Source organism: Condylura cristata, unplaced genomic scaffold (genome assembly GCF_000260355.1).
Source record: "Condylura cristata isolate star-nosed mole 26May11 unplaced genomic scaffold, ConCri1.0 scaffold00005, whole genome shotgun sequence".
NCBI lineage: Eukaryota > Metazoa > Chordata > Mammalia > Eulipotyphla > Talpidae > Condylura > Condylura cristata.
In genome coordinates this window covers 37,702,178-37,720,462 of record NW_004567106.1, presented here as the reverse complement: position 1 = coordinate 37,720,462, position 18,285 = coordinate 37,702,178, and the positions used below count along the sequence as shown (strand labels likewise).

The 18,285-nt window shown below is 32.3% G+C and overlaps 1 protein-coding gene across 1 annotated transcript in view; it reads right to left on the bottom strand.

The window, feature by feature from the left end:
• SEMA3A (sema domain, immunoglobulin domain (Ig), short basic domain, secreted, (semaphorin) 3A) overlaps positions 1 to 18,285 on the bottom strand; it is a 186,413-nt gene that overhangs the window by 25,852 nt on the left and 142,276 nt on the right. Inside the window, exons 7-12 of the mRNA XM_004676886.2 lie at positions 15,912 to 16,054; positions 14,076 to 14,190; positions 13,913 to 13,982; positions 12,839 to 12,983; positions 9,123 to 9,342; positions 6,264 to 6,355 (exon numbers count right to left, since the gene is read on the bottom strand). Coding sequence (XP_004676943.1) covers positions 6,264 to 6,355; positions 9,123 to 9,342; positions 12,839 to 12,983; positions 13,913 to 13,982; positions 14,076 to 14,190; positions 15,912 to 16,054 — 785 coding nt within the window. The remainder of the gene's footprint in view (positions 1 to 6,263; positions 6,356 to 9,122; positions 9,343 to 12,838; positions 12,984 to 13,912; positions 13,983 to 14,075; positions 14,191 to 15,911; positions 16,055 to 18,285) is intronic.

Genomic DNA, 18,285 nt, shown 5'->3' with positions numbered 1-18,285 from the left:
AAACAGGGTTATTTGTCAGTTTCATTCGGTGCCATCTCCTTAGTTCCTAGCATGGTTCCTGTTATTTACCAGTTCTCAGTAAATAACTTGTTAAATGACTGCATGATGGATGAGTGAATGAATGAATGTTCTCCAAGTTCTCTACCTTCATCTCTTGTCTCTTTCATTTACATGACTATATTCTTCTTTCCATTCATTTTATATTTAAGGACAACTATCTTTTAAAAAAGTCCATGATCCTTCAACTTTAGCTTGAATTTTTTCAAAAATCATCTAGATACTCTGTGCTCACTGTCTTTACTTGTTCATGTCTTATTCAGTATCATTCAGGAGTGAGGACACCACTGAATCTCTAGAGAAGTGACCTACAATTTTCAGAAACAGTATATACCAATGAACAATAGAGACTAATGGACAATTTCAGTCCGTGTTATTTTTACTGTACATTTTTGGGCTTTATCTGGCACTACTGACCACACATTTTTCCTTAAATGCATCCTATGTGAAAGATCATTATGCCTAGTAACATAATATTGACTATTCTTATCCTTTTTCAGAGTTTTTACACCCTTTAACCAATCATTCTCATGATGTGTTCTCTTGCTTTGGAACTACATTCTTTACTTGATAAGCTCAACCTTTCTTGTGGTTTCAGTTACTTGTTAAGTGCTGGAGAATTGCAAATTTCCACTTCAAACGCTGCTGGCTAAGCTGAATGCAGATTTTATAACAAATTTAAGTCAACTTGCCCAAGATGCAAATGGGAGAAATGATTGAGGATATAAAGTTACTGAATGGGATAATTTAGGAATTTCCCACAATTTCCCATTTTCATAGCTTAAATTAATGATAACAAAGACAATACTTTCCTACAGAAAATAACAATTATAAAGACAACCTCCCTGAAAGTAGTATTTACAAATTTTCTTTTTGCAGAGTTATGAACATTAGAATTTAGCAGCACCAAATAACTTTAGTTTTTAAAGACAAAATTGACTATGTATTTAGGGCTATACAATATTTCAATTAACCCAGAGTTTGGAAAGTTTAGAAAAGTTAAAAAATTTTAAAAAGTTAGAAAATTTCCCACAGAAACTTCTTATATTCCAACAATTTCCATGTGAAATAGTTATTTATGTAAGCAGCTAATTTCATGCTAACTTTCATGAGTTAGGTGCAAAGAAAGTGTTTCTAAGACTGAATTAACAGCTCCTATAAGTTAGTAATATCTAAGTTCTTTTAAAACTTAAGAGAAGTTATATAAAATAAAGCTAATTAAAATTCGTCCTTTCTTGATTACTAACAATAATCATAGTATATGTGCTGCCACAGTGATCATGATAATACAAAATCTTAAGTATCTCTAAGGTAGAAGAAAATGACTTATTTCATACATAATTGGTAAAGCAAAACAAACCCAACACACATTTGATTCCATTGTGCCATATTGTGAGTTCAATATAATTAAGATCTTAAAATCCCTAAATTAAAAGAACATTATTTTTTGGACTAGAGAATTAATATCACTTTGGACTAGTAAGCTCTATATGCTGTCTGTGGTTAAATTTTAATAGGCAATATATTAAAAAGACATCCATTTAAATAAGCAATATTTTCTCTGAAAAATAGCTGGTGGTGAATATGACTTCCATTTAAAACAGATGCCGCTTCATAAGCATTTTTCATGAAACTAGTTTCAAATGCAAATTTAATTGGTGTTTGAATAAAAAATGGAATTAAAAACTTAGCATCTTTTCAAGATTTTCTATGACTCTAATTTACTATATTTTCCCCAGATATTTTAATCTATTCCTTATTAAACTTTCTCACTTGCAGAGCTTTTCAACCTGCTGATCCCAAGAGAATCTGACATAGATCCCTAGATGTTAAGCACGTGGATACTCCTTTACAATGAGTTAATAGACTAGATTTTGCAAAGTATCAATTATATTTTACATTTCAATGAAAATTAAACTCTTTCATTTGTTTGCTCAGCTGTTCATGGCATATTGCATGCATTGGGTTTAAAATGCATGTGTTATCTATGTGACTGCTTGAAATCCTTTGCAGTCAATAGAACTATAAATAAAACCCAGTTGACAAAATGTACTGCAACTTTTCTTTTAATGTGCTGCATCTTGATGTTAACACTTCACTGTTTCAAAGGTAAAACACTATTTGACTACTGGAAAAAAATCACATATGAAGTAAAAACCAGCATTTGGCCTTTGATGCCTTGTGTATATGTTTAAAACAGGGACGATTTAAGGTAGATTCAACAAATCTACATTCATATTATTAGTTAGCAAAACTTATTATTTATAACTGATCTTTGTTTTAAAAAAAGTGAGAGCAAGTGTTTATAATCACAATCATTATGAAATGGAAAAGTTGTGGCTCAATTTCTTATAACCAGCTTGTTTAGGATCATATAATAAACATGAAGCAAATTCAGATTTATGGTTACAAAACCATAAACACAAACCATAGAATTAGGTTTGTGGCTTAGTAATTTAATACAATTTTCAATATTTAATGGCAACTCACAGTTATTTCTGGAGTTATACCAATGGCAATTTTATTTCACCTCTTATTACCTGTTAAACTTTTACTCTAAAATGGAAATTTTTATAACTGAGAAATATTTTTCTTTCTATACTCTGATTAAGATTTGATTTCATCAAGAATGAATGCATCTTGGATATAATTTGAAACCACTGGAATGTTCTGTGATTAGTCAAGGTGTTTCCCTAAAACCAGCCTCAAGAATGCAATGGACATAGTGCTGGCTTTATTTCAAGATTTATATGAGACTTGGTTTTCATTCTAACAGGGCTGAATGTGGTCTCATGGAGATGATATTATAGTAAAATTAATTAGTTAGTTTACACTAAATGGCTTCTTTTTAAATCCAAGAATATCAGAATCATCATGACACTAAATCTGTTCTTTGTCTATTTACCTTGTCAATCTATCATAATGAATGCTCAAGCTAAACCTTTTAAAATTTATTTTATGTTAGTTGGAATGACTTACATGGCTCAAACAGAATATAGAAACAGTAACATTTCTCTGCTTCTTTCACTGTATATACTTTAATGTGTTTTGTGTTTTTTTTCTCCCACTCGAAAATTAAACAAAGTTTGACAGTGAAATATTCCAATTGCTAGACCACAATATATGTATGAACTTTGCCTGATAGAATAGAATGTTGAAAGTAAATATTTTTCTAAACTCTGCCCAAATATGTTTTGTCTACTTGAGTGTCAAAAAAGTAACAATGACAATAACATACAGCAGAGAACATGGGAACACATTGGAACATTTATCTATCCCAGGTTGCAAGCAATATTTTCACAAAATTGTAAACTCATAAAAAATCATTTTCAGGGCCCTTCCTGATGGTGCCATTGGTTAAAGTGCAACACTGTGAAGCTCTTCACAGCCACTGAAGCATGAGTTCAATCCCTGGCCAGGGAGGTGACCCATATGGTGTAGCAGACCTCTCCTGACTTGCCCCCTGCTCCCCTCAGCAGAGTAATTCCTCAATCTGCCTGTTCTGCTCCCCACTCTGTCTATGGTGAAATCACTCACTCTCTCCTCCCTACCACCCCACCTCTGGCTTATACCCCAGTTCCTGTATGGGTAAATAAATTAAATCTTTAAAAAAAAATCATGTCAGTATCAATTACTTATTTATAGTTAAGTGTTAGAGAATGATAAATACCCATTCTCATATCTTAATTACCACTCAAATGTCATTCCATGGCTATCAGGTGTTCAGGTTTAATTTGTGTTTATATCTGCAAAATACTAACAATATACAATAGATGTTAAATTCTTGTTTGCAAAATTGTTGCCTTTCAATAGTTTATATTTTTTCAAGTCATTTACTAGATCATGTTAAATTAGTATTTTTAAACTAAAAATTATATTAATGTATTAAATAATATGAGATGAAATATAAAATTAAAACTCTAAAGATATGGGAAATGAAAATTAGAGTATTGTGTTATTCACAAATTTGTGAAAGAAACAAAAAATGACAGAAAAAAGAAACTTGTTTTAAAAATGGCCTATTTGACTTGATATAGTTACAGAAGATAAAATTAATTGTATTAATAGATAGTAAAATAAGTACTTTAATTCTGGTACTTCACTCTCAGCATGGACTCCCTAGAAAAAGCCTCAATCTTTTAAGTTTCTCATATTTTGCATCAATACTGAGTCATTTATTCATTGAATAAAGGTTGGTTGGAAGGATATTTTAGGTCCTGGTGACATAACAATGAATACAAAACAATAAATTTCTTTATTTACCTTCAGAATCTATAATTTACTAGCTGAATCTAAAGAACCCTACATTACTAAGAAGGTCCATTTGGATAACTGTATTTTTGAACTTATAGGCTGAAGCAAGAACACTGAAATGAACCTTAGTGAAAGACAGGGGGTACTCATCACTGTATATGCCACACATAAATAAATAACGTACTTTATTTGAAAAATCATAATAAAATTAGGAAGATTTTAGTATTTAAATCAAGAATTATGAAAAGGACTGTTCACTTTATGACTTATTTTCATTTCAGTTAAACTAAAACAATACATTTTTGTTAACAATTAAATTTTGAGCACAGTATTTACAAATAATGTGTTTTTCATAGAACGTGTCTAATTCTCCAGTCTCTTTGTGAAACTGATGTTAGCTTCACTGTTGTGTTGACAGGGCGCTCAAAGGGACTGGACAAATGTTCAAATAGACAAGCCTAAATTCGTTCCACTAAATCATTCATTAGTTGCTATTGCAATGTTTGTCAAGATTTGCCATGGTATATGTTTTAATGTTAATCATAATATTAAGTGAATAAAATAAATTAGGAATTTGCCTCACTGTACTTAGAATTTTCTCTTCAAAATATTACTGAACAGTGAGCAAAGACCTCTTGGGATAGTAAACAGATAGAAAAATATGAGATAAGAATAGTCTTAGGGGGGGCCTAACCTGGTGGCTCAGTGGGTTACAGCACAGCACGAAGAAGCTAAAACCACCTCAGCATGAGTTCGAATTCTGCCCCGGAGGTGATCCACATGGTGAGGCAGACCCCTCTTAACCACTGGCTGCTCCCTTCAGCAGTGGACCTCCATCAGTCGACCTGTTCTTCCCACTCTGTCCCTGGTGAATCCTCTCACCACCACTGTACCTCTAGCCTATACCCAAGTTCTGTATGCAAAAATAAATAAATCTTTAAAAAAAAAAAGAATAGTCTTAGGAACACTTTGCTAACATTTAACTAGCCAACATTTTTAATTCAGCTTTTCATTTTATAAAGTATCTGAAACAGCCAAGGAAAATGAGATAACATTTAATTGTGAGCATAATTCCATTTTTTTTTTTCAGTTTCTGACCTCAAAATCATTCTAATTCCAGATTGTTTTGCAGGTAAAAATTTATCATACATTTGTTCAATTCTTTAATCAGAAACTGAAATAACACCTTTGAGGCATCTACTGTCTGTCATCACATAAAAAATTCATATCAAGGCTGTTTCAATTCAAACACTTTTTATTAGCTAGCATACCGAAAGGAACAAAAGACATTGTGACATATATTGCTCTGTTCTCTTCTCTCACTTCAATCCATACCTACTTCCTCTATCCCCAGCCCTATATAAATTTACCTGGGCTTGAGCTTTCTGTATTTTAGGATCAATGAACAAATATCTGCACATTTCTTAAGTGTGTCTACTATACATCCGTAACAAATTTGCCACCAGTGACTTTAAAATATCAAAACATATTTTGCTTATAATCTTTTTACGAAAATATGATAAAAGCAATTTATGAGTAAACTAAAAAAGGTTAAAATATCTTTATTTCCCTTGTCATTCTGAATCCATTTCCTTTATCATGGAAGTTACCACATTAGAGCATGAAGTTTGAAAGGAGGTTTTGGGGCAGGGGGTAGTGACACATGAAGTTTATTCATTGAGCTAACTTACATAAATAACATAAAATGTAAATCATGTATTTTATCATTGAGCAAACAAAATATGAGCCAAGAATATATTTCTTAGCATTTTTAGATTTAACTAGCATTGAACATTTCAAGGTTTATTTTGACTAGTGTCTGGCTTTCTAATTGACAAGCTAATTAGAAGGGTGTGCTAGACTACTTGTCCATACCAAGTTCAGTGTGCAGCTGTCCTGGGGGAGAGACATACAAGTGAACTTGTTGACACTTGAAATTAAGCAGCACTCACCCGAAAAACTGTCATTTCTTCCAGCAAAACTTCTTCTAAATCATGCCAAGTCTCCTTAGGAATCGAAACTACTTTAAGAACGGTTCCAACATCTTTGAAAGAGAACGGAGAGCACAATTTAAATAGATTTTAACAAAGTTTTGGTGTTAGTTATGCAGTTAGTATTTGATCAAAATGAATATTTGGCCCTAAGTCTTTATTTTAATTCATGTTTTCATTATACTATTATTAAAATAGATAGTTAAATGCATTTTATGTAACCAGATACCAAGCCATAAAGGTAACTGTGAAATAAAAAAATGAATTTTTAGAAATCTATGAAACTTTGAGAATGGTTTCCTTAGAATATGCATAAAAATGTATATAATTATTAGGTTGGATTAACTTTTTTTTTTAATCTAAGGTATTAGAAGATTCAGTAAAAAGTTAGAATACCAGTTTGACATGACTGGTTTATCCACCTTCATTATGAAATCAGGGACAGCTATGAAGCCCAAATGTAGCTGTAAAATGCAAGGAATGTTGTCAAGCAACAAGAGTTAGAATTTCAAGGCCTGGCTGCTCATCTTCCTGTCACCTGAAAACCTTTAGTCTTTGAAGGCCCCTAAAGACAGCTCAATGACCATTAAGTGATGAATGGCACAACACTGATTTCTCAAAATAAACACCTTGGGTTACTTAATACAGTGATTTTCAACAGTTAGTTAATCAATTTTGCTGAACATATTGATTAATCAAATTTAGAATAAAAAATTTTTAAATTTAGAAGTGTATATCATAAAAAGCAACTAAATCGAAAATGGTTTAAGGAATTTCAAGAGCTGTTCATTTTAATTTTCATGTTAAAATAGACAAACTGTCTAAATTACAAATACTGTCACTTTTAATCCCTGTTGGTTTATGACAATATTAATTCCCCAGTATGTTCCTTTTTCTTGATTGAATGAATAAGACCTGATTCAACAACTTGACTCTTCAACATTGCACTTTTGATAAGCTCATCAATTATTTTAGTTTCAATTTACTCATTTTAAACAGGTTCAGCAGGTCAATTAATAAGAAAACCTTGCAAGTAAATAAAGCTAAAAATACAAAAATACCACCCATAACCATTTTCAGATCAATATGATGTGCTATGTGTGAGCAAGATAGGCTGCCAGTGTATCCTTTGTAAAGTTAAAGAAAAAAAATGCCCTCTTTGAAGAACACCCTTTTATGTTTACAGGACCCTAGACTTCTCATAATACAAAGATTAAAGGTAAATTAGGTTAATCTATTCAGTGCCCCTGGTCAGTCCCTAGTACCTAAACATCACTTTATCTGTGTTACAGATCAAGTTTACCGAGTAGTATTTCAAACATTTTTGCACAAACTGAATCAGATTACTCAAGTAGGATCAATATGTGCAACTTAGTTTAAAGGTAAAATTACTGTAATCAATTTACTTTGTTGACAGATGACCCTGATCTGTGCTGATTGATAGCCATCCACAATACTGGATGCTCAAAATGCTCAAGAGATTGCTTCTTTTAAATACAAATTGTTTCCAAGAGGACTTAAAAGCTCAAGATTGGATTTCTTTGGTTAAATAGCCAGAAACAAACATTGACAATGTGAGGGCTTCTCACATTGTATAGACCAGAGGTGAAGAAAAGGTAGAAGTATGACATTATTGCGAAAGTTTATTTTGCAGAGATTTGATTATAGGTGACAAACTAATATTTATTGAAAAGAAATCATATCATCCTATTATTTTTAAGGATATTTATAAATGGGGGCTGATACTTGCAATTCACTGACTTTTATATAACTCTGAGTCTCATTGGGATATATTTTTTTATTTGATAGAAAAAGTTTCTCATAAAAACAGTCTGTAATGTGTTGCTCAGAACCTGACACTATTTTATCTGATCGCATAAGTATTTCATAATTTCATTTTAAAACTCTTTAAGCATTTATTGCACGGCTGTCTATCTCTGTAGTTAATGCAAATTTTACTTTTTCTCACCAAGGGAAAAATAAATGTTATTATACAAGGTTCCAGTGGGCCACTCACTCTACTTCCCATTGATTTATGTCAGTTAATAATGTTAATGGTGACTAGGCATTTATTATCTTGGAATCTGACCCTAAGAAGCACATTTCAGATTGGTAACTGGTACTTTCAAAATAGGATTCTTATTATTGAAGAGAGTAGAGGGAAAATAAAATGTCAAATAACAATGGAATTCATTCTGAAAATATACTACAAATATTTACTTATAATCATGGATAGAGTAGTAATATATTGTCAGATTTCTAGAGAAATGAGTCTAAAATGTATCTGATGATTTCTTCCATCCATGTCTTGTTTCCCTCAAGAGTCTTTCTTTTTTTCCTAGGTATGGCAAAAATATAGAATGAGTTTTGCCAAAGTTATCTACTGGAAGATTGGCACCCTGTTGTAATTTTAAATTTCAATAATTTAATTTTGCATCAACATATTCTGGAACCATTATTGTAGTCTTGAGAATTTTAGGCATGATTTGTGTAATACATCTTTGTACTAAAAAGCCACTGACCAGAACAGACTTATGAGTCAATTATAGATATGTGTTGCTCACCTAATCATTAACATTAGCTTTGTCTAATTACATTAATAAATTTTGATTTAAAAGTAAATTTATTTTAAAGTAATATACATAAATTTATTTAAAAGATACTACATTTTTAATGATAAAATGTTCAGATTTTTTAGTTATATATTAGTTTGTCATATACCTTGAGAATGACTATAAAATCTTCCTATAGTGCTTATTATTCTTAATCAGTTAAACACAATGTCCTAGAAAAAGTTAGAGATGAAGTTAAAATTTTTACCTGTTCCAATAAACATGACATCATACTGGCCATCTTCTGCATCAACTCTATCTACTACAATTTGTGTAAACTGATAATTTACATCTGTTTTGATCATTATTGGGCGGTTATTAATAGGAAACACTGGATTGTACATTGCTGGATGACTTCTTGCAAATGTAATAACATCATCTGGAAGGTCCTTTGTAGAATCAAATCCACCAAATGTTTTACTGGGACACTGTTAGGAAAAAAAAGAATCTTTTGCTGAAAATCTAATGAATAGGATTATAAATCATATGATTATAAATAAACTCAATGGTATAGAATGCTTAAGATGCTATTATTTTTTCAAGTAATGTAACTAACATACAAAAAATACAGTAAGACTTAAATTAATAGATGCAAATATAACACATAATTCCTAAATAAATCTTAAGTCTCAATGGTACTTAGTCATGTCACCATTTCTTAACAAAAAATGTGAATCCATCTAATAAATTCAGTGTGCATGAGGAGTCTGGTGCTGCTAGAGTGGCAATACCAAATATTTTATTTTACTTTGGCAATACCAAATATTTTATTTATAGAGCAAGTATTAGAAATAATGAATGAAGTATGTTACAAGTAAGTACAATTAATCACTAGGTTATAGAAATTCAGAATAATTTTCTGGATATATTTAACATTTCCTGTGGTATTATGTTAAAATACAAATGCGCTTTCAAAACTAACAGACAACATAAACTACTGTTTATTCCTTTGTTTCTAATATAAGGAGAGGAAGGGGAAATAAACAGGGGGAGGGAGCACAATGAACTATGGTGGTGGAATATGAGCGTTGATGATGGAAGTGCTATGGTTAACACCAGAAGGTGGGGGTGGGGGGAGAAATCCTAACTCCCTAAATGCAAGTGACAATATGAACCAACATCACCTAAATTTAAAAAAAAAAACAACAAAAACTTAAAAGTATTAAAAGCTGTCTATTTAAAAAGGTCAGCTTAGAGGTAAGGAAAAGTACTATTTTAGTGGCTGGTGACTGCATGCCAAAGATAATGTCTGACAAGAATGGAGCAAATAGGGGCCCTCTGGTGGGATACATCTCAGTGCTGACACTGCTAACCCTCTCCTGTCATGCCTGCTCCTCCCTTCAGCAGCGTATTTCAGTAGATCCACCTATTCTGCTCCCCACTCTGGTGAATCCTCTCACTTTCCATGCTTCTAGTTTTTATAAATAAAAAAAAAAAATAAGTCTTAAAAAAAAAGGAATGGAGCACAGGGGTCACAGAGGGCCTGAAAGGGTGTACTGTGGTATAATGGCATAATATCATTGCTAGATGTAAACATTCACTGTCCCTTTTTGCTGCATTTAATTATGTGACATGAGCATCCAATACAGTATCTTCAGGCTCTTACTTTTCGCTCTTACAATTTAGTAATTTCTTTTATATAAAGTAAGAGGTTGGGAGCTGAAATGTAATTACTAGAGGTTTTTGATCACATAAGAGGTTTAGAGTAGAATCAATTGTCTTTGCCATTACCTTGATATGGTTTATTAATAATTCATGAGAAATGAAATAAATAAACTTGATTGAAATGGGAAGAGTCATCTTTGAAAAAATGTGTTTATGTAGTTTATAAATCCAACACAAACACAATAATACACTAATAATTTAATTCCTCTTTAAGTAAAGTATAAAATTACTTATTTAATATTATATAAGTATTAAATAATTATATAAATTCCTAGAAGAAAAAACAAAATCTATTTTATATGTATTTTTCCTTGTCTATTGCCATTTAAAGCTTTAGAAATGTGTGACTAAAAAGTAAAGTAATGAATAAATTTATTACTGGTTTTATCTTAAAATCTGTCTCATTCTCTTCTTTAATTTTTGTATCTAATATTACTTAACTGTAGGCATTTAACAATAACGTGATATTGTATTCGCACTTTGTTTGATTAACACTTAACACGTTTCTACCCAATTGTGTTGAGGGAACTAAATATCAGCTTCCATCTTTGGGATTGATAAACTTGTCCAAGTAAATTTTTTCATGAAGTTAGGCATTATTTCCTAAAAATTTCATAATTTCTCGATGAAGTCATACTTTCTGACTATGTTCCTGGAACCTGTTGCACATGGCTGACCTAACGTACCACATTAACAGCTAGCCATGGCTAGTGGGTGAGATCACAGATTCTAAAAACAAATTACAAACAAAACCAAAAACAAACAAACAAACAAACAAAAAAAGGCCCTCCCTGGTGGTGCAGCGGGTTAAAGCACAGCACTAAGAAGCTATAGCCACTTCCTCATGGGTTCGATCCCCGCCTGCCCCGGAGGAGACCACATGGTGCGGCAGACCTCTCCTGACCAGCCCGCTGCTCCCCTCAGCAGTGTACTTTGTGGTGTACTTCATCGATCTGCCGGTTCTGTTCCCCGCTCTGTCTCTGGTGAAGCCTCTCATCACCCCTGAGCCTCTCTGACCTGCACTCCAGTTCTGTATGCACAAATAAATAAATCTTTAAAAAAAAACAAAAAAAAACCCGAATTTCCTTGACGGAATCTTGTCATCTGTAATTTTCATCTGTAGAATGGGAACAATAATTGGCCTATTGTATGTAATAAAGATAAATAAGTATTTTCATCTGTAGAATGGGAACAATAATTGGCCTATTGTATGTAATAAAGATAAATAAGTATAAATCTTTTAGAACAGGGTCTGATACACAAAAGTTAAATTTGTAAAATAAAAATTTTTTAATTTACTTATATATAAATTAAACATTATCAGAAAACTAAGAATATTAAAAGTATCCTACGTCTATTATCATCATTTAAAATGTAATTTACTTGAATTTAGTAGAATTAAAAACAATGAAACTAAAATTAAAGTAATAAAAACCTTCAAGGACAAATTTTTTTCCTCATATTTAATTATTTCCTGAAAGACTCTTAGAACTGGAAGATGTTGCACGTAAATGGGTGTTTCTATTTAGGTTCCTCTATTATCACTAATATCTTATTGACGACGATTCATTTCTCCCATGTTGAAATCTGTCCTTCTTGTTGCTTTGTTCTTCCTATTTTAAACTGAAGCTCCAAAGCCAGTTTTATTTTCAGTGTTGTACAATTATTTTATGCCTATGTGTGCTTACACGTTCTGGAGGATAAAGGGAGAGGATGGCAAGAATAGACAGCATCTGTTAAGATATCTAGGGCCTGTTCTCTTTCTGAGATTTGTTTTCACATATCTTTATTACCTATTTGAGGAGTATGTTCCATCCTCAGGGGAATGTAATACTGATCTTTAGTTTGTTGTTTTCTTTTTTTTACTCCTATTGATTGTGCAACCCTTGATCCTTCACTAAGTCCCAGAGAACAAGAGCAGGTATATCCTAATTGTTTCACCTTCCTCTGAAGGCCATTTTTATTATGTTCACTCAGGAAGGAACAGAGAGAGAAGGCTACCCAAACAGTTTCTAGTTTGAAAAAAACTGTGGGTATTAATAACTGATAACTCAAAATGAAACACTCAAGTCTGTAATGAACACATGTGAAAATGTGGAATTTCATGGTGTCTCAGCGATTCCTTACTTTGATTTTTATGTACAGCCTTGGGGTCACTGCTTTACATTTTCTATATTTAATAACTGCTTATTGTTGCTTTTTGCTTTAACTTTTAGCAGACATTTATTCATTTGACATTTTGAACCCCATTGCACTTACAGTTCCTGGTCGTGGGTAGGGGACTCTTCCTTGGTAAGGCACCCACTGGTAGTTGGGGCCGTCCCTGTGAGCATAAGGACCAAGGAACACCCTTCTCACATCACTCATGCTGTACATACACACGGCAGAGCCCTTGAAGATGTTACTGAAAATAAGAGACAAAAGAGCAAACTTTCATTTTTATACAGTGACAAGGGACCATGAGTTGCTGATAATGAGTTCTCAAATTTTAGCTAGCTATTATCAGAATTTAAATACAAATCCCCAGCTACTTAAATTAGCGTGTGAGACGTTAGTACAGACATGTACACAATATCTATTTAAGAATACACAAAATAAATTTATCATTTTTCAGAAAGGGATGGTATGGGTGAAACCCTCTTTATTTCTCATAAACTATATATTAAAAGAAAATTTACTGTTGATTAAAAGAAAACTACTTTTCTTCTAAACATTTTATCTCTATTCAAGGGTATATTACTATTCATATGGCTGTAAATGTATATGTGTGTTTAGCAAGTTCAGACAATATAAACTCTATACTGAAATTAATTGTCAGGGGATAATTGCTGCTTGGTTGACAGCAAGAATTTTGAGGGAGACAGGAAATGGTTGGAAAATGACAGCAAAAAAGAAATGGAGGTAGTGGAGCAGGGAGGGAGAGCTAGAGGGAAAAGGGACTAGAGATGAAGGGGAAAAGAAGGAAGAGAATAAAAGTTCATTTACCCTTAGTTTGTGTCTCTACAAACACTAATCAAAATTCTGATGTTCATTTTTGTAATACTCTACAGTTCATTCAAATATTCAAAGTGTTAAGTAGACAGAAGTTACAGTGTACATTTTCCTAATTGTTTCATCATTCAATTGATAGCAGTGATATCCTATACTAAAATTTATTTATTTAATTTTAAATCTACTTGGTCTAACCTTTTGCCAATTACCAAAGAATGTATAAAAGCTTACAGGTTAATGAAAATTCTTCTTTCAAAAACATTTTTTCACAAAGTATGGATACTTGGAAAGCATCTAAGGACATGAAGTTTCTATGATAATGATAGAGTAAAAGTTCTTTACCTGGAAGTTGTAAACACTCCATATACAACTGGATTTTTTGGATCTTTGGAATTCATTAGGAATATATCCTCTGTTTGAAAACAAAATTGGAGACAGTTGCATTTTTTAAAGGTCAGCACAAATTCTGACAAATATTCTCTGCACAACACCATCAGCTACTTACGTAGTTCATCAAAATGAGTGTCAATGCCATTTGGACCCGGCACAGAGCAAATCAGACGAGCTTTGAGAAATGTTGTCCATTTATTTACCAGACTTCTATGTCCCCCGAAGTCATTCTAAAAGAAGAGAACATCAGTTTTAGGAACAGTGTGCACAAAGGATAATTTCAAATATTTTTCTTGTATTGGTACCGTGAGACAAACACAAAATATATATCTAAATTTTTTAAAAGAAGGAATTTTAAATGACCAGTTTACAAATAACTAAGACTTCTTATTATATTTGTGGTCAAATAACTCATTCTAACTTTACTCAAGGAGGGACTCATAATAATATTCCTTAGCACAAAAAAGTCATTTTATTTCTCCATTCTGTTACCACTCTGAAATGAAGTTATTATTCTCTGTTTTGTTTGGTTTAGGTCTCTCACCCCTGTGCATGTAATTCTTTACATCTTACTCAACTGTTTAGACTGTGTGGGTCACAGTCAGTGCTTGGCACAGTAGGCACTTAGTGCCCGAAAAAAAGAATAAATTGCAAACTTTTATAACCCACAATGAAAAAAGTCTCAAAGCTATGCTATCATCAAATACTTTATATGCTTAACAATAGCAATTGCTAATTTACAAATAGCATGTTGACAAAATGTTTGCATAAACCTGAGTAAAGGTAATCTATTCCATAGAAAACATTTTGAAAATAAATCTACTTCCAGAAAACAAAACTTAATTCAATCCAAGGTAGCAATAAAATCTATTATGATCATATGCATTTAGTAATATCTTAGTCTTTTTCTTTTAAAACAATATTTATATGTTTAAAGAAACATTTTCCTTAAAAAATATAACACTGATTTGCATTTTGTCCATTTGATTTTATATGCTATAAGGTTATATTTAAAACCTTTGTATGTGGTGCTTTAAATATCTAGATTTGAGGGAAAAAAGAGTTTCAAAATCTTTCTAGATAGTTAATAATTTTTAATTTCCTAGTAATGAATATATTAGTGATACATAATTAGATGAGTAGAGTAGAAATGAGGTTACCAAACAAAACAGAGATTTTTAAAATTTCACATTACTTTCATAAAAAGAAAATTTCATTTTAAGACAACTGATGGATCTGCTTTGTGATTTTTTGATTTTAAAGTTCTTGATATTAAAACTGCTTCATATTTATAGCAATAGTTGGTTGTATTTATATTTGCATATGTATACTACACTATACAGTGCAGAAGGAATAATGCTATTATGTTTTCACACCAATTATACTAATTAACATCTAAGTATGCAGGGGACAATTTTTAATTATATATGTAATATTACAACGGAATATTAAATCTAATTTTGTAACACACTAAATATAATATCTGATAGTGTTTTGAATTTCAAAAATTTTTGTTTATTGGATGCATTCAAATACCATTTATTTATTAAAATACATTTTAATGCTTTACTCTCTAATGTCAGTCCTTCAGTTATATCAACAACAAATATTCATTCAAGCTGTAGAAATTGCTGTAGGTGTGGGACTATAAAACAACAGTTTCTCTAACAGATAATAAGAACAATCAGTACTCTAGACTTTTAGACTAAGATCATTTAATGTAATTATGAAAAAATCCCACACAACCTTGAATTGCAAGTTTGACTATAAAAAGTTACTTTCAAACAACCACACTTTGAAATCAATAATTTTTACCATGTGCATAGCTATTGATATCTGACAAGTTTTTAGCCAAACTTTTTAATATATTTGCACATAAGTGGAAAAGAAAAATAATTGTGATTGTACAATTATATGCTCCTGACATTTTTTTTTTTTAAATTCACCTCACCTTGCATATCTGACCTATTCTAGCATGAGTGGCTTTTCCAGTGTGTTCTCCATCTATTGCATTTTCGCGGAAGAAAAAGTATACTTTGTCATCTTCAGGGTTGTCACTCTCTGGGATGAGGTGGGCACTAACGAACCTTGGATCTGAGAAACAATTACAGTAGACATGTTAAGACACAGTTGAATTAACGATGTCATTTATTACAGTTCACTTTCTTTTAATTCCTATTTGATGTATTTCAAGGCTATGTCAAATATATCTTTTCATATTTCACCTGTTTCAGTACCCATGAAAGGTTTTGCATTTTACAGTATGTTCCCCCCCAAAAAATTGTTTTTTTTTCTATTCAAGATAAATTTCATTAACCTTTATCCAGAAAATAAAGAGCAGTGGGGAAAAGAATAGGCAAACTGACTGAAATACACCGCGGAGGGGAGCAGCGGGCGAGTAAGGAGAGGTCTGCTGCACCATGTGGATCACCTCCAGGGTGGGGGATTCAACTCTCACTGAGGCAGCTGCGGCCAGCTTGCAGTACTGCGTCCTAACCCTTAGCGCCACCAGGGAGGGCCCCACAGAAGACTACTTTTCAAATTTAGTTTTATTCAACTTGTCTGTTATACTTCCGTATTAAAACAAACATTTTAAACATAATGCATTTGAAACAACTTTGTAAAATGTTAATAAATACATGATTATCAATCATTTGGATGATATTAAAGGAAACTTCAAACATGCATTAAACTTCAGGATTTCATTAAAATGAAAAAGATCATACATTCCTCTGGTTTAACACTGGAACAATGGAGAAGTAGGTATAATATTACTTCCAAAATTAGTGTAGCTAATATAAATACTTGAATAATTTTTAAAATGTAAAGTAATTAACTCTAACTGCTTTTTATTAAATTGCAAATGCATGTAAGATAGCAAATTGAAAACAAATTCAATAATTTATTTCCCTTGTTCACAGAAAGCTGCAATCTACAAAAGTGATACGAGGTAGCCATGTATATAGGTATTGTCTTTGTGTTTGAACATGAGAGAAGGAACAATTGACCATCTCTCTCTATAAAATATGTGAAGTTTATTTTTATTTTTAATTTTTCAGTTGTTAAATCTATCTTCATGGGAAAGATCTCATGTGAGGAGAATGATTGTTTTTCAAATATGAATTTTAGTAGGGAGTAACTCAAGCAAACGATTAATTACATTTGCTGTTGAAAAGGTCTTCATTCCAGTTTTTACTTCAATATCTGCAGACATCACAAATTCTATAGATGAACAGTCTTACGTAACTTCAGATATAGTAAAAAAAAATTGTACTTAGAAAATGAAAACCAAACTTATAAAATAGGAAAACAGAACATCAACAAAAAATTTGCCAACTTAATGCATCTTCAAGAAATTTAGGTTATTATGCTGAGAAATCCATTTCTATTTCAAAATAAAATGGGTCTCAATTTATTTGATATCTGCCATAATTTCAAAGGAGCCATTCTTTTAATATTTCAAAATTGGATATAACTCACTTTGATCAAAACCTCTACTCACTGTTCATTTACACTTCTTTCATGTCCAAAGTTTGCCTTTTTCTCCTGGTTTATATCTTCTATTTTACTCCTTTCTTATTCTCTCAGTCTACTTCTCTCCTTGCTGATGGATTCCTCTCTGAATCGATTCCAAAAATTCTATCATTTCTCTATTATCCTAAAATCTCTTGGACTTCTCAACCTCCACTTTTTTCTCCCTCTGACCCATATCCAAGCAGGGAGGGAAAAAAACATATAGTCATCCAAAGTATATTGTTATGTTGTGGAGATGACTTCTGAAATACTCCTAAGGATGAGGGTCGGTTACTGGTAGATTCAAGCATCTACTGCATGGCTGGAATTTTCAGATTCAGGAGCCAACCTTCTGGGGGGCGGGAAGAGGGCCTTGATGTTGAGGCAATACCAAAGGTCCACTGAGTATTATTGATCTAATGAAGCTGCCAGAAAATCCCCAAAGGCCTCCTTTGGAGAAGTGCTGATTAGTGAGCATGTGGACACCGGGAGGGAGGACTTGGGCACCTGCATCGGTTCCCAGACTTATCTCTCGCCTTGAATCTGATTGTTACTCAGCTAAATCCTTTCACAACAAACCTGTAATCTAGTAAACAAAATGTTTCTCTGGGTTTTGTGAGCCACTCTAACAAATTAATGAAACCTTCAGAGGGCTCCTGGGAACCTCTGCAGCCAGTGAGACAGAAGTCACAACTTGGGCTTGCTGCTGGGGACTAAGAAGAGGGATGGGGCAATGGGCTTGCAGAGCTGGGCTCTTAATTGAGGGATTTGAATCTACATACAGCCAGACAGTATCAGAGCTGAAGTGGATT